General features: G+C 47.4%; 1 protein-coding gene across 2 annotated transcripts in view; it reads right to left on the minus strand.

The window, feature by feature from the left end:
- Positions 1–16,625, minus strand: part of LOC140399001 (G2/M phase-specific E3 ubiquitin-protein ligase-like) — a 486,739-nt gene that overhangs the window by 121,490 nt on the left and 348,624 nt on the right. For both annotated transcript variants that reach the window (XM_072488055.1, XM_072488045.1), the window contains one exon: positions 9,121–9,302. In XM_072488055.1, the coding sequence (XP_072344156.1) occupies positions 9,121–9,302 (182 nt within the window). The remainder of the gene's footprint in view (positions 1–9,120; positions 9,303–16,625) is intronic.

Genomic DNA, 16,625 nt, shown 5'->3' on the forward strand with positions numbered 1-16,625 from the left:
TCCATGCCAGGATCTTACCCTTAACACCATAGGCGTTTAACCTATTTAACAGTCTCCGAAGCGGCACCTTGTCAAAGGCTTTCTGGAAATCTAAATAAATCACGTCCACTGGTTCTCCTTTGTCTAACTTCCTTGTTTCCTCCTCAAAGAACAGATTTGTCAGACACGATGTCCCTTTGACAAAGCCGTGCTGACTCAGTCTTATTTTACCTTGCACTTCTAAGAACTTTGCGATCTCATATTTATCTCAGCTCCCTGGGAAGCGTGCACACACGTGCACAATACGGAAGCGGTGGCCGCACACAATCTGAACATTCAGGGAGTGGAATCCCTTCCTGCTAATGAAGGGCACTCCCCGATGCCCCAGTGTGTGCAAGGTGACATTCATACCATCTATTACCCCCAGGGCCTGGGGCATCCCGGTGATGGTGGAGATCCATGGCTGGGCATCTTGGTGGGCCTTGTCCAGTTCAAAGGTGACGTGGTTGGATATAAGACATACAAGGCACCCGTGACCTCCTGTATGCACCTGTGGGCTGTAGCTTGATAAATGCCACACACGTCCCCTGGAACGAGCTGGTTGCATAAACGTTAAGGCTGCGGTGACCTTCATGGGCACTGGGAGTGGGTATCATCGTCCTCCACGGGGTGCAATGTACAAGAGGGCGTGGCACAGGTGTTGCACTGTCTCTTGTTGAGGCAAGTTATCCTGCGGCACATGCTGTCCGTCTTCTCATCTAAAGACCAATAACGCCAACGCCTGTACACCATGGGCCATCACTGGCCTACCCTTCTGGGTACTTCTTCGGCCTGATGGGCTGTCGGATTTTCAAGGTGGGTGGCGGCCCCCTGCACGTCGCTGCTGCCGCCTTATTTGCCGCTGCCTGCCTGCCTTGGCTGCCACCAGCAATGCGAGGGCAGCCTCAGCGGGATCCACATCAGCAAACATTTTTTCATCTGGAAGCAAATGGAGGAGAGAGACCGACAATCCATTAGGGCGTCCATCCTGGGACCCTCATATCCCACAGCCCCCCCCCCCCGGCAATGATTCTCTCGCTTTTCCTTAGAATGCCGCAAAGCGAGCCAGTGGTGCTGGTAAACCTTGCTCTGCACATACACTCCTGGCCACATCAGGAGACCCGATACCCCGGACCTCTGCCGGGAACATTAGGGAGGCCGTGTTCAGGTGTCCTTTCCTGATTCACACACTAACCCTTTGGCTGCGAAAGGATCCCCAATGCTGAAGACCTGCTCTTTAGTGTTTGATTGTTGCCATCTGCCTCTATGGTGCTGACGTTCTCAGAGTTCAGGCACAGTGTTTAGGCTTCAAAGTTCACTTGAGATGCTAAGTATTAATTATCCTCTGAAGCACGGCATGTGTACCATGGAGTGGGCACTTGTAAGTTCAGAAGCATGAAGTGCTATCACAACGAACAAGGCTAATTTGTCATTTGCAATATCCTTCAGCTGTGAAGCTAGAGGCTGCTCAAAGAGAGTGAAATTGACTTTCAGTATTGAAGGCACAGCAGGGCTCTGTCCTGTAAGTGTTTGATAGGACAGATGGTTGCCCCCGTCATGGGACTCCACAATATTTAAAGATGGCTTGGAGGCCTCACAGACGCAAAGCCACTCGCTCACCAACAGCAATCAATTCAGCTTCAATTTCATGAATGAGATTGAAAGGAATGCAAATGAGGGTTAATAATATTCTCGCCATAATATTTATGCAAGAACTGGATTCGCCATCGGGCGGGGCCAGGTGAATTGCAAACTGGTTCGAACGGCCATCTTGGCCTTTCCTGCTATTTACCTGGTGAGCCCATTTCCGTGCAGGGCGCAGTGTGGTGGTTTAATCGCGCCTGTAATCCATGGCAATCAATGTTGAAACTATTTTTCTTTTTATAAAAGAACCAAATTGAACTTTGGGTATGGGGGGATACAGGTAAAGTTTGAGACAACTTACAAATAGGGAGCATGGTTTATTTTAAAGAGCGCAGAAAGAAGCCTAACAACACCAGGTTAAAGACCAAAGGTATGTTTCAAATCACTAGCTTTCGGAGCACAGCTCCTTCCTCAGGTGAATCAGATTCACCCGAGGAAGGAGCTGTGCTCCGAAAGCGAGGGATTTGAAACAAACCTGTTGGACTTTAACCTGGTGTTGTAAGACTTCTTACTGTACTCACCCCAGTCCAACTGCGGCATCTCCACATCACATTTTAAAGAGGAAATAGATAGATGTCCGAATAATTTTGATGAGTTGACACCATTTTGATAAGAATAGTGAGTGAAAAAATACATTAAATAGTAAACCTTTAAAAGGAGATGAGAGACTAGATGTTCAAAGACAAAAAAATAATGAAATTCGAAAGAGAAGTTGGGCACGTTGATAAGCCTATAAAAGAATATTGGATCTTAAGAGAAGTTTGAATTTAGTGTAACCTCTGTTTGTTTTCATAATAAATCTGTACAGATCATTTGGTTGGTCTGCAGTGAAGACATACCATTTTCCCAACAAATGGCAAAGTGTTAGGTTTTGACTGAAAATCGGCGTGTCCAGATTTTCTCTCCAGGCTTTCGGACGAGCAGTGTTTTGCGTGGTCACTCTGACGGGGCTGGCAAGCACGACTCTACAGATATCATTATTAAGAGAGCTCCAATCTCAGTGAAAGTAAAGCCCCCCCCCCGCCAATATCCCCGTCCATCGGGGCTTCAGTGACCACAACTCCACGCCCCTCCCAACGTCCAAACATCACTGGCATCCACACTTAATACAAAATTATGAGGGGCATAGACAGAGTGGATAGTCAGAGGCTTTTCCCCAGGGTAGAGGGGTCAATTACTAGGGGGCATAGGTTTAAGGTGAGAGGGGCAAAGTTTAGAGTAGATGTACGAGGCAAGTTTTTTACGCAGAGGGTAGTGGGTGCCTGGAACTCACTACCGGAGGAGGTAGTGGAGGCAGGGACGATAGGGACATTTAAGGGGCATCTTGACAAATATATGAATAGGATGGGAATAGAAGGATACGGACCCAGGAAGTGTAGAAGATTGTAGTTTAGTCGGGCAGTATGGTCGGCACGGGCTTGGAGGGCCGAAGGGCCTGTTCCTGTGCTGTACATTTCTTTGTTCTTTGTTTGTTTGTTTAACCGCCAGATGCCCTCACATGGAAATACAGCATTGGATAAAAAGAAAAAGGGAGGTTTATGGCAGATGTTGAGGGCTCAAAACAGCAGAATCATAGGATTTACAGTGAAGGAGGTTGCTATTTGGCCCATCGAGTCTGTATGGGCCCTTGGAAAGAGCACCCTACTCAAGCTCACACCTCCACCTATCCCCGTAACCCCACCTAACCTTTTTGGACACTAAGGGGAATTTAGCATGGCCAGTCCTTTGGACTACAGGAGGAAACTGGAGCACCCGGAGGAAACCCACGCAAACATTGGGAGAAAGTGCCAACTCCACACAGACAGTCACCCAAGCCAGGAATTGAACCTGGCAGCCTGGAGCTGTGAAGCAACTGTGCTAACCACTTTGCTACCTTGCCACCCTAGAGGTATATAGAATGTGCAAAAGAGAAGATTAAAAGGAAATCAGAAGTGCAAAAGGGGGACATGAAAGGATATTGGCTGATAAAATAAAGAAAATCCTAAGTACATTAAGGATAAAAGGATAACGAGGGAAAGAGTAGGGCCCATTGAGGACCACAGTGGTAATTTGTGTGTGGAGCTGGAGGACATTGGTAGGGTTCTAAATGAATACTTTGTGTTAAGTGTTCACTCGTGAGAGGGACGGTGTGGGTATAGAAATCAGAGAGATGGACTGTGATAAAATTAATGCAATTAACAGACAGAGAGGAGATTCTGAGTGATCTGGCAGGCTTAAAAGTAGACAAATCTCCAGGGCCAGATGAAATGTATCCCAGGCTGCTGAGTGAGGCAAGGGAGGAAATAGGGGAAATTGGAATAATTTCCAATTCTCTGGCCATAGGAGAGGTGCTGGAGGACTGGAGGATAGCCTATGTGGCCCCATTATTCAAGAAAGGAGGAAGAGATAAACCAGGAAACTACAGGTCAGTCTAACCTGAGTGGTGGGGAAACTATTGGAAGCAATTCTGAGAGACTGAATTAATCTGCGTTTGGAGAGGCAGGGATTCGTCAGGCGAGCATGATTTTGTAAGGGGAGGTCATGTCTGACCAACTTGATTGAATTTTTCAAAGAGGTGACCAGGTATGTGGCTGAGGGCAATGCATTTGACATGGTCTACTTGGAGTTCAGCAAGGCTTTTGATAAGGTCCCACATGGGAGACTGATAGTATAGGTAAGAGCCCATGGGAGCCAAGGAAATTTGTCAAATTGGATCAGAATTGGCTGAGTAGCAACAAGCAGAGGTTGATGGTCGAGTGGTGTCTTACTGGAAATCTGTGTCCAGTGGTGTCCCGCAAGGATCAGTGTTGGGGTCCTTGTTGTTTCTGGTTTACATAAATGATTTAGATATGAACGTTAGGAGGGTTGATCAGTAAGTTTGCAGATGATACAAAAATTGGTGGGGTGGTAAAAGTGAGGATGACAGCCTTATTACAGGAGGATATAGACGGGCTGGTCAGATGGGCTGATCAGTGGCAAATGAATTTGATCCGGATAAATCGGAAGTGATGCACTTCAGCAGGACAAACAAAGCAAGGGAATACATGATGAACAGGGGGGCCCTGGGAAGCACAGAGGATCAGAAGGACCTTGGTGTGCATGTCCACCGGTCACTTATGTTAGCATACAGTGGTTAAGAAGGCATATTGTGTACTTTCCTTTATTAGCTGAGGCATAGAGTTTAAGAGCAGGGAGGATATGCTGGAACTGTATAAAATGTTGGTTAGGCCACAGAGTATAGTGTGCAGTGCTGGAATATACATTATAAGAGGGATGTGATAGCACTGGCAGAGGAGATATACCAGAATGTCGCCAGGGCTGGAGAGTTTTAGCTATGAAGTGATTGGATAGACTTAAACGGTTTTCCTTGGAGCACAGGAGACTGAGAAGGGACATGATTGAGATGTTTTTTACAATTATGAGGGGCATAGATAGACAGGAAGAAACTTTTCCCCTTGGTGGAGGGATCAATGACCAGGGGGCATAGATTTAAGGTAAGGGGCAGGAAGCTTAGGGAGGTTGAGGGGAAAAAACTTTTTACCAAGAGGGTAATGAGAGTCTGGAACTCACGGCCTTAAAACATGGTGGAAGCAACGACCCTCGTTACATTTAAGTATTTAGATGCGCACTTGCAATGCCAAGGCATACAAGGCTATGGGCCAAGCGCTGGAAAATGGGATTAGAATACTTCAGTGGTTGTTTTTGACCGGCACAGACACATGGGCCAAAGGGCCTTTTCTGTGCTGTAGACCTCTATGACTCGAAGTTCAAGAGGTTTATTTAGAACCTCATCCAAACTGAACTAAGGATGCAGTAGAAGGCAGTTACCTTTTTTCTCTTTAAATATGCAAGTAAAATAAATGTGGCTACAATAACAATTTAGGCTATTGTAACATTAGAATAATGGAAACATTTCCAAGTGCAAAATTTCATTTGAAACAATATGTTGATTTTAAACATAATATTTTACATGGTTTGTTATGCAGTTTTAAAATTAAGTTGTTGTATCTTACTTTTGACTTCCTTCAAATTTTATTTAGAAGGAAAGGTATTAGTTATTTTCACTGCTTTTACTGTTGGCTTACCTGATTGTTACTCCAGCCACCCTTTCTAACATTGGATAGATGGACTTATAAATAGTACACTTTGGCCTGTTCTGTGGATGGTCAGTCTTGCAGCCAATTTAAAAATAATTGTTTAGCACAGGGCTAAATCGCTGGCTTTGAAAGCAGACCAAGGCAGACCAGTAGCATGGCTCGATTCCCGTAACAGCCTCCCCGAACAGGCGCCGGAATGTGGCGACTGGGGGCTTTTCGCAGTAACTTCATTTGATGCCTACTTGTGACAATAAGTGATTTTCATTTCATTTTCATTTCAAAATACTTGGAATTGTGGATGCATATAAATGCGAGAAGATAAAGTCCCATTTTATTTTCTTCAACTAATTGTAGTAGAGACACCGTGAACTGAAACCCGAGGTCGTCACGTGATTAATATAAATTGTTTAGTTGCAATTTGTTTTTGGCTTTATTATAAACTTTGTTTCCTGTACTGAGTTTCTCACCTGTGAGAATACAAGTTGGCATCCAAATAGATTTAACAACGTATTTAGAACAACCTGTTGGCTGCATTGTTGATTGGTTGTCACCACATTTGCAGCTTATTTCAAAAAATAGATACCAGCTTTGCCTGATTTTGATGGCATGTTCCCTACCTGCTCGACTGTACTTAGTTATATTTCAAAATAAGCATTTGGAGTCAATCAGGTGCAAGTGCTATATATACTTTGCAGATGAAGTGTAATGGTTGAACAACAGGTGCAGATGTGTATGAAACAATTTCTCACTTGACCCCACCATTCTTCTCCACAGACCACACAAGGAACTGTATTCTCCAGAAATGGGGCTATGTTGGCAAGTGTAGTCGCCTTTTGGCTCAGACCTGGTATGTCTCTCTTGTGGGGACCATGAATTGGATTCAATTTGAATTTGAATTGTTTTTTGGAGCAGGCAAGGAGCTGGATTAGGGGTTCGCCCCTGACCACACTCTGAGCCCTGGCTTTGTAACTCAGAAAAAGTAATAAAAAGAACGCTGGCGTTTCATTCCTCAGTTTCCTGCAAAAAATAAAGAGCAATTCACTTCCTGCAGGGGGCTAGCAGGGACCCGGAGAGCTTTACGCAGCTTTGGCTGCAGATAAGAGGGCACGCACTTCCGGCTCTTGAGTCCGCGCATCCGCGGATCAGCACTAAGAAAAAATGCCCTCCCTGATCTGCCTGCGCCGCTTTATCCGACTCGCCCGATCGCTTCCCCGGCCGCCCATAAGGCCTCACCCCCCCCACCACCAAGGCGGCCGCGGACTTAGTCCGCAGCAGCCGGGCGAGAGCCTCGACTGGCCAGATGTGGTTAGCTCGGCCGGTCGGGATCAGAGTATCGCTGGGCGGGCCTCTGGCAATGCTCCCCAGCCACGTGGTGTGATTCGCGGGCGAGCGATTCTCCAGGGACCGGAGAATCGCGGGAGTGGCGCCGGACCCGATTCGGGTGTCAAAGTCGATTCTCCAACCCGTGCCAAATGCGATTTCGCCGTGGGGCTGCGGAGAATCCAGCCCAATATTCAAGGTTAAGACAGTTGATGGGGATGATGCTGCTAAGTACACAGTAGCGTTATGTGGACCCTTAGATATGGGGTGAAATCTAATGGCCGCGCTTGAACCGGGACACGACGCAGCTGGTGACGAGATTTCCCCGGTTCGTCACGCCTCACAAGATCTAACGGGCCCTCTCGAGATGTTGTGATCTAGATCCCACCCATAATGGGCGGGACCCAGGTCTGGCTACATTAAAGTGCTGCAGTAAGCAGCACCTTGCTATGCACTCTTCGGTGTTACCCAAGGCGTGAGATCCAACACCTGCGCCTCGGAAAACTTGACTGAGTGCCAGTTGGTACTGGTTTCTACAAATAGGGACAAGACGTACTGGCACTTTGGGGGGGCGTGACTCCCAGGGAATCGGGGGCCTGGCAGTGTCACCTGGGTACCACCCTGCCACTGCCAAGGTTCCCGGGTGGCATTTTGCCCACACCAGGGATTGGGCCCAGGTGTGCCCTTATTAGGTGGGTCATGAGGGGCTCAATGACACCCCGATAGATGAGTTGGGGTATGGGGGGGGTGGGGTTGCGTTGGGGCGTCTCGGGATCAGGGCTCCATTTAAGAATGGGACTAATGCGGCCTCGGCAGGGCGTTCCTCGCTGAGGCCCCAAAATGAAAGAGTCCAGGATGAGAGCGGGGTCTTTCTCGGCACTGCGAACGCCAGGAAACAACAGGCTAAACCCGCTCAACATGGGACTCTGTTACATTTCCGTTAAATTGCGCCCATGATTTAGCCTTTTCTCTGTTAGAGGTAATTAAAATTAGAAACTGAACAGGACAAGGCTGGTGATCATCAATGTCAGAGAGGTGCTTTCCTTCTCAAGGTACAGAGGTTCTGTGAATAGAACACTTTCTACATTTCAAAATGCATTTTGTATCAAAGTCTCAAACCAGCGTTAACACAATCAACACATAATAAAGATTCCATCCTCAGTACCCTCCTCTTAATGCAGAAGAATATTTTCTTCCAATTCCCACACAAGGCAGCATAGAATCTTACATCGAAGGGCAGGATGGTGGCACAGTGGTTAGCACTGCTGCCTTACAGAGCTGAGTACCTGGGTTCGATCCCCGGCCCGGGTCATTGTCTGTGTCGAGTTTACACATTCTCCCCGTGTCTGCATGGGTCTCACCCCACAACCCAAAGATGTGCAGGCTAGGTGGATTGGCCATTCTAAATTGCCCCATAATTGGAAAAAAAATAATTGGGTACTCTAAATGTATTAAAAAAAGAATCCCTACAGTGCAGATGGAGACCATTTGTCCCATCGAGTCTGCACCGACATTCCGAAAGAGCACCCACACCTAGGCCCATGCCCCCACTCTACACCCATAAGCCGTGTAACCCTACCAAACTTTTTGGGCACTAAGGGGCAATTTAACATGGCCAGTCCACCTAACCTGCACATCTTTGGTCTGCGGGAGGAAACTGGAGCACTCAGAGGAAACCTGTAGACACAGGGAGAATGTGCAAACGCCATACAATCACACAAGATAGGAATTGAAACCGGGTCTGTAACGTTGTGACGCGGCAGTGCTAACCACTGTGTCACCATGCTGTCCTTAACGTTTCTCTATGAGGTTCAGTCAGCTTGCATCAAGCAATTGAAAAATGTGTTTTTTCGGATTACACCTACAAGGACTTATATTTACCCCTCATCTCACATGATAACACCAGCAGAAAGGAAAATACTTCTATTGATTCACCAGTTCTTGATGGATTTCATCTGCTTTTGGGTATTTACCTTTATTTTATTACCTTTATTTAAAGGTGTTAGCCCGGTGCCCTGAGAACAGCACTTTAAAAATAGTATAAGTGTCATTAAGGATTTACCTTTTTAATCTTTTGTGCCATCTCGAAATGTGTCACATCTTCCATAGTTGGTTCAGTTACCTCTGGACCATAGGCCAGACAATGAAATAGAGTTGTGGAGAAGAAGTTTGGTGACGGACCACCATGAACTATTGATACTGCAATCATCCGTCCTGCTTCATAATACCAGTCACACCTAAGAGCTATAGAAGAGTATGAACATAAATACATGCATATAAAATTGTGTAATGCAGTTAAAATACAGGTCGAGTATCCTTTATCGGATTGCATTTTGGATTTCAGATACTTTTGGATTTTGGATATCCCATATAAACATACAATAGCCGAAGCCAAGTTTAAATTAAATGAAACAGCTAGAAAAGTGAGATGCATCACTGAATATTAAATACAGGGTACCTGAAATAGGTTTCTTCTTAACATGCTCACCACAAAAATCGCAAGGTAAACAGTGCAGCCAAACAACTAGACTTCCTGCACTAAAAACTGATGGGGTTCAAAAAAAGTGCAGTTTTCAGATTAACAAATAGAGGATACGCAATCTGTAAAAGGAAGCAAAAAGGGAAACGTCCACTCCATATCTACTTCCCTTACATAATAATAATAATAATCTTCATTAGTGTCACAAGTAGGCTTACATTAACACTGCAATGAAGTTTCTGTGAAAAGTACATTCCGGCACTGTTTGGGTACACTGAGAAAGAATTCAGAATGTCCAATTCACCAAACACGCACATCTTGCGGGACTTGTGGAAGGAAACCAAAGCACCCGGAGGAAACACAGGGAGAACATGCAGACTCTGCACAGACAGTGACCCAAGCCGGGAATTGAACCTGGGTCCCTGCCGCTGTGAAGCAACAGTGTTAACCACTGTGCTACCGTGTCACCCACGACAATAATGAATACATCAAACAAGTACTGCGAAGCACTCTGGAATGTCTTGACTCAATGCAAGGCAGATGGACAAAGATACATTAGGGAGCGGTGCCATAATGCAGGAAATCAGACGTTATTTATTTATTTTTTTAACAAACATTTTATTAAGGCATTTATGGTTTTATAACAACAAAAAGTACAAATACAAATGTAAACATAATTCAGTGCATAACACCCCCCCTCATCTCTCACTGTTCCCGCCTAAGGTAAACCAAACTAACCTAACTACCCCTGTCCCCCTTACACCCTACCCCCCCCCCCCCAATTATTGTATCTGCTAACAGTTTAGTTTTCCCCGAAGTCGTCGATAAACGTCTGCCACCTCCGAACGAACCCTAACACTGATCCTCTCAGGGCGAGCTTAATTTTCTCAAGCCTGAGAAACCCGGCCATGTCGCTAACCCATACCCCCTGATTTTGGGGGCTCAGAGTCCCTCCACGCTACCAAGGAGGCAAAGGCCAAACGTCAGCCTCTCTCGCTCCCTGGACCCCCGGGTCTTCCGACACTCCAAAAATCGCCACCTCTGGACCTGGTGCCACCCTCATTTTTAGCACCGTGGACATGACATCCGCAAATCCCTGCCAGAATCCCCTAAGCTTTGGACATGCCCAAAACATGTGGACATGATTTGCAGGCCCTCCTGCACACCTCACACACCTGTCCTCCACCCCAAAAAACCTGCTCACCCGGGCCACTGTCATGTGTGCCCGGTGAACCACCTTAAACTGTATCAGGCTGAGCCTGGCACATGGTGAGGACGTGTTGACTCTGCTCAGAGCATCCTCCCACAGGCCCGCCTCTAACTCCTTTCCCAACAGGCCCGCCTCTAACTCCTTTCCCAACTCACCTTCCTGTTACGCTATATCTCACCTATCTGGGTTTCCTCCCACTCCAGAAGTTCTTTATAGATTTCCGATACCTTCCCCCTCCCCCACTCCCATTCTAAAGATGACCTTGTCTTGTATCCCGTGGCAGTAGAAGCCTGCCTTTGCACAAAAACCCTCACCTGCAGACAACAAAATCCATTCCCTCCTGACAATTCAAACTCCTCTTCCAGATCCTCCAAACAGGAAAAGCTCCCATCAATAAATAAACCCCACAGCCTCTCATTCCCTGCTCTCTGCCACCTCCGAACCTTGTTCTGGGTCCTTCTCCCGCTTCAGGAGCAATGAAATAGAGGCCTGTGACATTGTTGGGGGGAGAACACCCTATTTCCTTTCCTCATTAAATGCTCTCACCAGCAGCGGGCCCAGCATCCCAGAAAACGCCTTGTAAAATTTCACTGGGTAGCCATCCGGTCCTGGGGCCTTACCCAACTGCAAGGCCTCCACTCCCTCTACTACTTCTACAATCCCGATCGGAGTTCCCAGCCCCTCCACCAACCCTTCCTCCATCTTCGGAAACTCCAAACCGTCCAAAAACTGCCTCATCCCCTCCACCCCAGCCGAGGGCTCTGACTCATACAACCGACTATAAAACTCCTTGAACATCCCATTCACCCCCGTTGGGTCCAAGACTGTGTTGCCCCCTCTGTCCATCACTCTTCCTACCTCGCTGGCCGCCTCCCTTTCCCGGAGCTGCTGTGCTAGCATCCTACTGGCCTCTTCCCCTTACTCATATATCGCTCCTCTCGCCTTCCTCAACTGCCCCACTGCCTTCCATGCACATATCAGACCAAACTCCATCTGCAGTTTCTGCCACTCCTTCAACAGCCCCGCCTCCGGGCTTCCAAGTACCTTCTATCCACCTGGAGTATTGCCCTAACCAGCCTGTCCATCTCCGCCCGCTCCACCTTCTCCCTCTGAGCCCGTGTCGAAATCAGCTCCCCCCTAACTACTTCAGCGCCCCCTTCAGCGCCTCCCGCACTGTTGCTGCCGAAACTTCCCCCGTGTCATTTATCTCCAAATAATTCTGGATGGCCTCCCTCACCCGCTAACATCCTACATCCAATCTCCACTGCGGGCGCTGACCCCCCCCCCCCCCCCCCCCCCCCCCTCCTTGCTCACTCGTAGATCCACCCAGTGTGCGGCATGGTCCGTCACGACAATCGCTGAATAACTCGGCATTCATCACCCCGCCAGCAAAGCCCTATTCAAAATGAAAAAATCAATCCGGGAGTACACTTTGTGAACATGGTAGAAAAAAGAAAACTCGTTCGCTCTTGGCAGTCCGAACCTCCACAGATCTACCCCTCCCATCTGCTCCATAAACCCTTTTAATTCCTTTTGCCGCAGAAGGCACCCTCCCTGTCCTTGAACCCGACCGATCCAATCTCGGATCAATGACCGTATTAAAGTCACCCCCCATGATCAGCTTAAGCGAGTCCAGGTCCGGGATCGTCCCTAACATGCGCCTAATAAACTCCGCGTCGTCCCAGTTTGGTGCGTAAATATTTACTAATACCAACGGTATCCCCTCCAGCTTCTCACTCCCCGCGTACGCCACTATACTCCCTACCTCTAAAGACACCCGCTTATTGATCAAGATCGTAACCCTCCTAGTTTTAGAGTCCAGCCCGAATGAAACACCTCCCCAACCCACCCCTTCCGCAGCCTAGTCTGATCCACTGCCCTCAGGTGCATCTCCTGTAGCATTGCCACGTCCGCGTTCAAATTCTTTAAATGTGCGAACACGCGAGCCCTCTTGACTGGCCCATACAGTCCTCTCGTGTTCCATGTGATCAGCCTGGTTGGGGGGGCACCCCCACCACCACCCCCTGCCTATCAACCATCACCGTTCTTAGGCCAGCCTCCAGTCTGCGTCCGCGCCTCCTCAGGCCCGCCCCCGGGTGTCCACCGTCACTGACCTCCAATTTGTCTAACCAAATAGCAATCCCAACCCCCTCCAACAAACTTATCACCTGCTGACCCCCCACTGCGCTTCTGGGAGCTAGCCTGCCCAGCTAGCCTGGTAGCCTCCACCCATGGCACCAAGCAACCTACCCCACACTGATCTCCCTCGCTCCCCACCACTCGAACATACATATGCAAAACATAACAATCCCCCCAACAAACACAAGAAGAAAATTCAACCCACCATCCCCTATTAAGAAGTTCACCCGCCTACAAAACTGAGCAACGGCCCAAAAAGTGGTACAAAAACAATACACACAGAACCCAAAGAGAAAAGAAATTTAGCAGCATAGGTACAGAATTACTCGCCCCCAAGTTCAATGTCCTCCATCACCTGCCAGTCCCCTGTCCTTAAGAAAGTTCATCGCCTCATCCGGCGATCCAAAATAAAGTTCTTGGCCCTCCTAAGTGACCCACAAATGAGCTGGATATAGCATGCCGAACTTCACCCCCTCCTTAAAGAGGGCTGATTTAACTTTATTGAAACTCTCCCTTCTTTTGGCCAGTCCCTCACCCAAGTCCTGGAAAATGTGCAGCTTGTTATCTTCCCATTTGCAGCTCCTCGTCTGCCTGGCCCACCTCAAGATCTATTCCTTGTCCAGGAAACGATGCATTCGTGCCACCATCGCCTTCGGCGCCTCATTTATCAGCGGCTTCCTCATAAGCGCTCTGTGCGTCCTGTCCGCCTCCAAGGGCCGAGTAAATGCACCTTCCCCCAGCAGCTTCTCGAACATACACGCCACATATGCCCCTGCATCTGATCCCGCGCTGCCCTCCGGGAGGCCAACGATCCTCAGGTTCTGCCTACGCGACCATTTCTCCAGATCCTCCACTTTCTTTTGCAGCCTTTTCTGATGGTGCTTCATCAGTCCCATCTCCGCCGCCATCGCGGTTAGCTGGTCATCATGCTCAGCAACCGTCTCTTCCACCTTCTGGATCGCCTGGACCTGGGCTTCCAATCTTTGCTCCATCCGGTCAATTCCCGTCTTAATCAGGTACTCTAGTCTTTGCTGAGCAAAACTCTCCTGGAGGAAGTTCACCAGCTGCTCCGTTGACCACTTGGCCGGCAATCCCAGTCCCTGAGCGTCCGCCATATTTTTCTGTGCTGCAGACTCCACTCCCTTCTTTGACCAACGATCTATCCTTTTCAGACCACCTCTGGTCCACGAATCCATGCACTGGTGGGTAATTACTCTCCTCTATCTCACCAATCTCCTATTTTGCCTATCCAATCCCCCATAAGTCGGGGGAAAATGTCTCAAAGGTCCACCACTAGTGGGAGCTACCAAATAAGCGACCACTCACTCCATGGCCGTCATCGGAAGTCAGAAATTATTTATTTCATTACAAAATATTTGCTATAGTTAAGCATCAAGAAAACATAAGCCCTATCAAACCAAATGTCCTTTGTAGCTTTGCATCAACAGATAGATACTTATTTTCGTGTGTCACTGGAAACAAAATTTGCACTAAAATTATATTAAAATGTAAGCGGATTAGAGTTAATTTTAATCCTCTTTGATTTCTTACACTTATTATGTTATGATCCTGGGCCAGACCCCAACAGTTGCTAGGATACCCCAATATTTTATACAATTCCGAAGACTGTGATAATAGAATAACTCCCTCCAGGAGTGACTCCACGCACAAATAGGGATATGGTATATCAAAAACAAACTATTACAAACAGGATTAAATTAACGTTATCATACCAGAAATAGCTTTCAATTACCTGTTAAACAATGCTTAGCAATAAAATGAAACACTTGTGTGTGAGATACTGCAACTTTACAAAATGAGTTTTGTGGCAAAAGGAACAACAGCTTGTACATCTGGACTCTTCACCGATAACACTTTATGCTGAAACAGCAAAAACAAGACTCTCCAAGGGCAACTGATGCCTACTTGATAAAGGATTGTTTAAAAAGAGGCTTCTGCAGCAATAACCCTGGAATCAACATTCGCGGAGAAGAGACTCTGACTTTGGAAACTCAGAAGAATACCCCGTGAGCTTGGCCAGTTCTCTCTATTGGGTAGTATTTTGAATTTAAGTTTCCATTTAAGTATTGTAACTTCTTGAGTCGGATAAAGTTGTATTAAATGAAGTTTGCATTGCGTACAATCCAAATTACAACTCATTTGTCTGTTTCGTCAGTTGAAGCCAGTAGAGGGCAAAAACAGTCTGATGTCTCTGGCTAATGTCTGTATAAAAGACAGACAGAAAGCGCACATTAGTAAGCATTGCGCAGGTCAAGGAGACACAGCCTGAGTGAGAGAGATACAGACCGAGTGAGAATTTGGTAATTTGGTGCAGTGAGGTAATTCGGAGAAGAGTGGGAGAAGGTGCTTTTTCCCTACTGTTTTGTTCTCTCTTTTTCTTCGGGCCTAATTTCGGGAGCCGTTCGGAGGAGGAGGAGCAGTCTCTGTGAGTATAAAAACCTAACGGTAACTTCCTGTTTTCCAGTTTTTTTCTTCCCAAAAGTGACGTCAGAGGGAAGCTGTGATCTGAGTGGTTGATAGCAAATCTGCCCCAAATTAAAAAAAAACACAGCTAAACTCATAAACTTAAATTAAACTAATTAATTAATTAGTGATGGCTGGTCAGGTGATGTGCTTGAGCTGCTTGATGTTGGAGCTGGCAGATCCCATTGCGAGCTGCAGCGACCACATCTGCACTAAGTGTTGGCTGCTCGAAGAGCTCCGGCTCAGAGTTGATGAGCTGGAGTCTGAGCTTCAAACACTGAGGCACATCCGGGAGGGGGAGACTTACCTGGACACTGTGTTTCAGGAGGCAGTCACACCTGTCAAAGTAGTTTAAATCCTGCCAGTGGCCAGGGACAGCAGGGTGTGACTGCAAGTCAGGCAGGTAAAGGGAACCAGCAGTCAGGAACTCAGGAGCCTCAGCCCTTGACTCTGTCCAACAGGTATGAGGCACTTGCTCCCTGTGTGGATGGCGAACAGGGCTGCAGGAAGGATGAGTCAGCTGACCAAGGCACCATGGTTCAGCAGGCCATTCAAGGGGAGGGAGTAAATAGGCAAGTTGTAGTTGTAGGGGATTCTATTATCAGGGGGATAGATAGTATCCTTTGTGAGCAGGATAAAGAGTCCCGCATGGTATGTTGCCTGCCCGGTGCTAGGGTGCGGGACATCTCTGACCGGCTTGAAAGGATATTGGAGAGGGAGGGGGAGGATCCAGTTGTTGTGGTCCATGTCGGTACCAACAACATAGGCAAGTCTAGGAAAGAGGACCTGTTTAGAGATTATAAAGAGCTAGGATTCAAATTTAAAAACAGGTCCTCAAGGGTCATAATCTCCGGATTACTGCCCGAGCCACGTGCAAATTGGCATAGGGAGGCAAGAATAAGGGAAGTTAACACGTGGCTGAAAGAGTGGTGTGGGAAAGAGGGGTTACTTTTCATGGGACACTGGCATCAGTTTTGGGACAGGGGGGACCTATACCGTTGGGATGGTCTCCACTTGAACCGAGCTGGGACCAGTGTTTTGGCGAAAAGAATAAATAGGGTGGTCAATAGGACTTTAAACTAAAGATTGGGGGAAGGGAAAGTCAGGGAACCAAGAGGTGAAGTAATCAGTGGGAAGCGTAGCTGCTTAGGAATACAAAAAAAAGCACGAAAAGACAAAACTCAGGAGAGGTTACGATAGTCCCCATCCCACAAAATATGACACAGTGTATGGAAAGGCTCAGTAAACCAAGGTC

Source organism: Scyliorhinus torazame, chromosome 2, assembly GCF_047496885.1.
Source record: "Scyliorhinus torazame isolate Kashiwa2021f chromosome 2, sScyTor2.1, whole genome shotgun sequence".
NCBI classification, from domain to species: domain Eukaryota; kingdom Metazoa; phylum Chordata; class Chondrichthyes; order Carcharhiniformes; family Scyliorhinidae; genus Scyliorhinus; species Scyliorhinus torazame.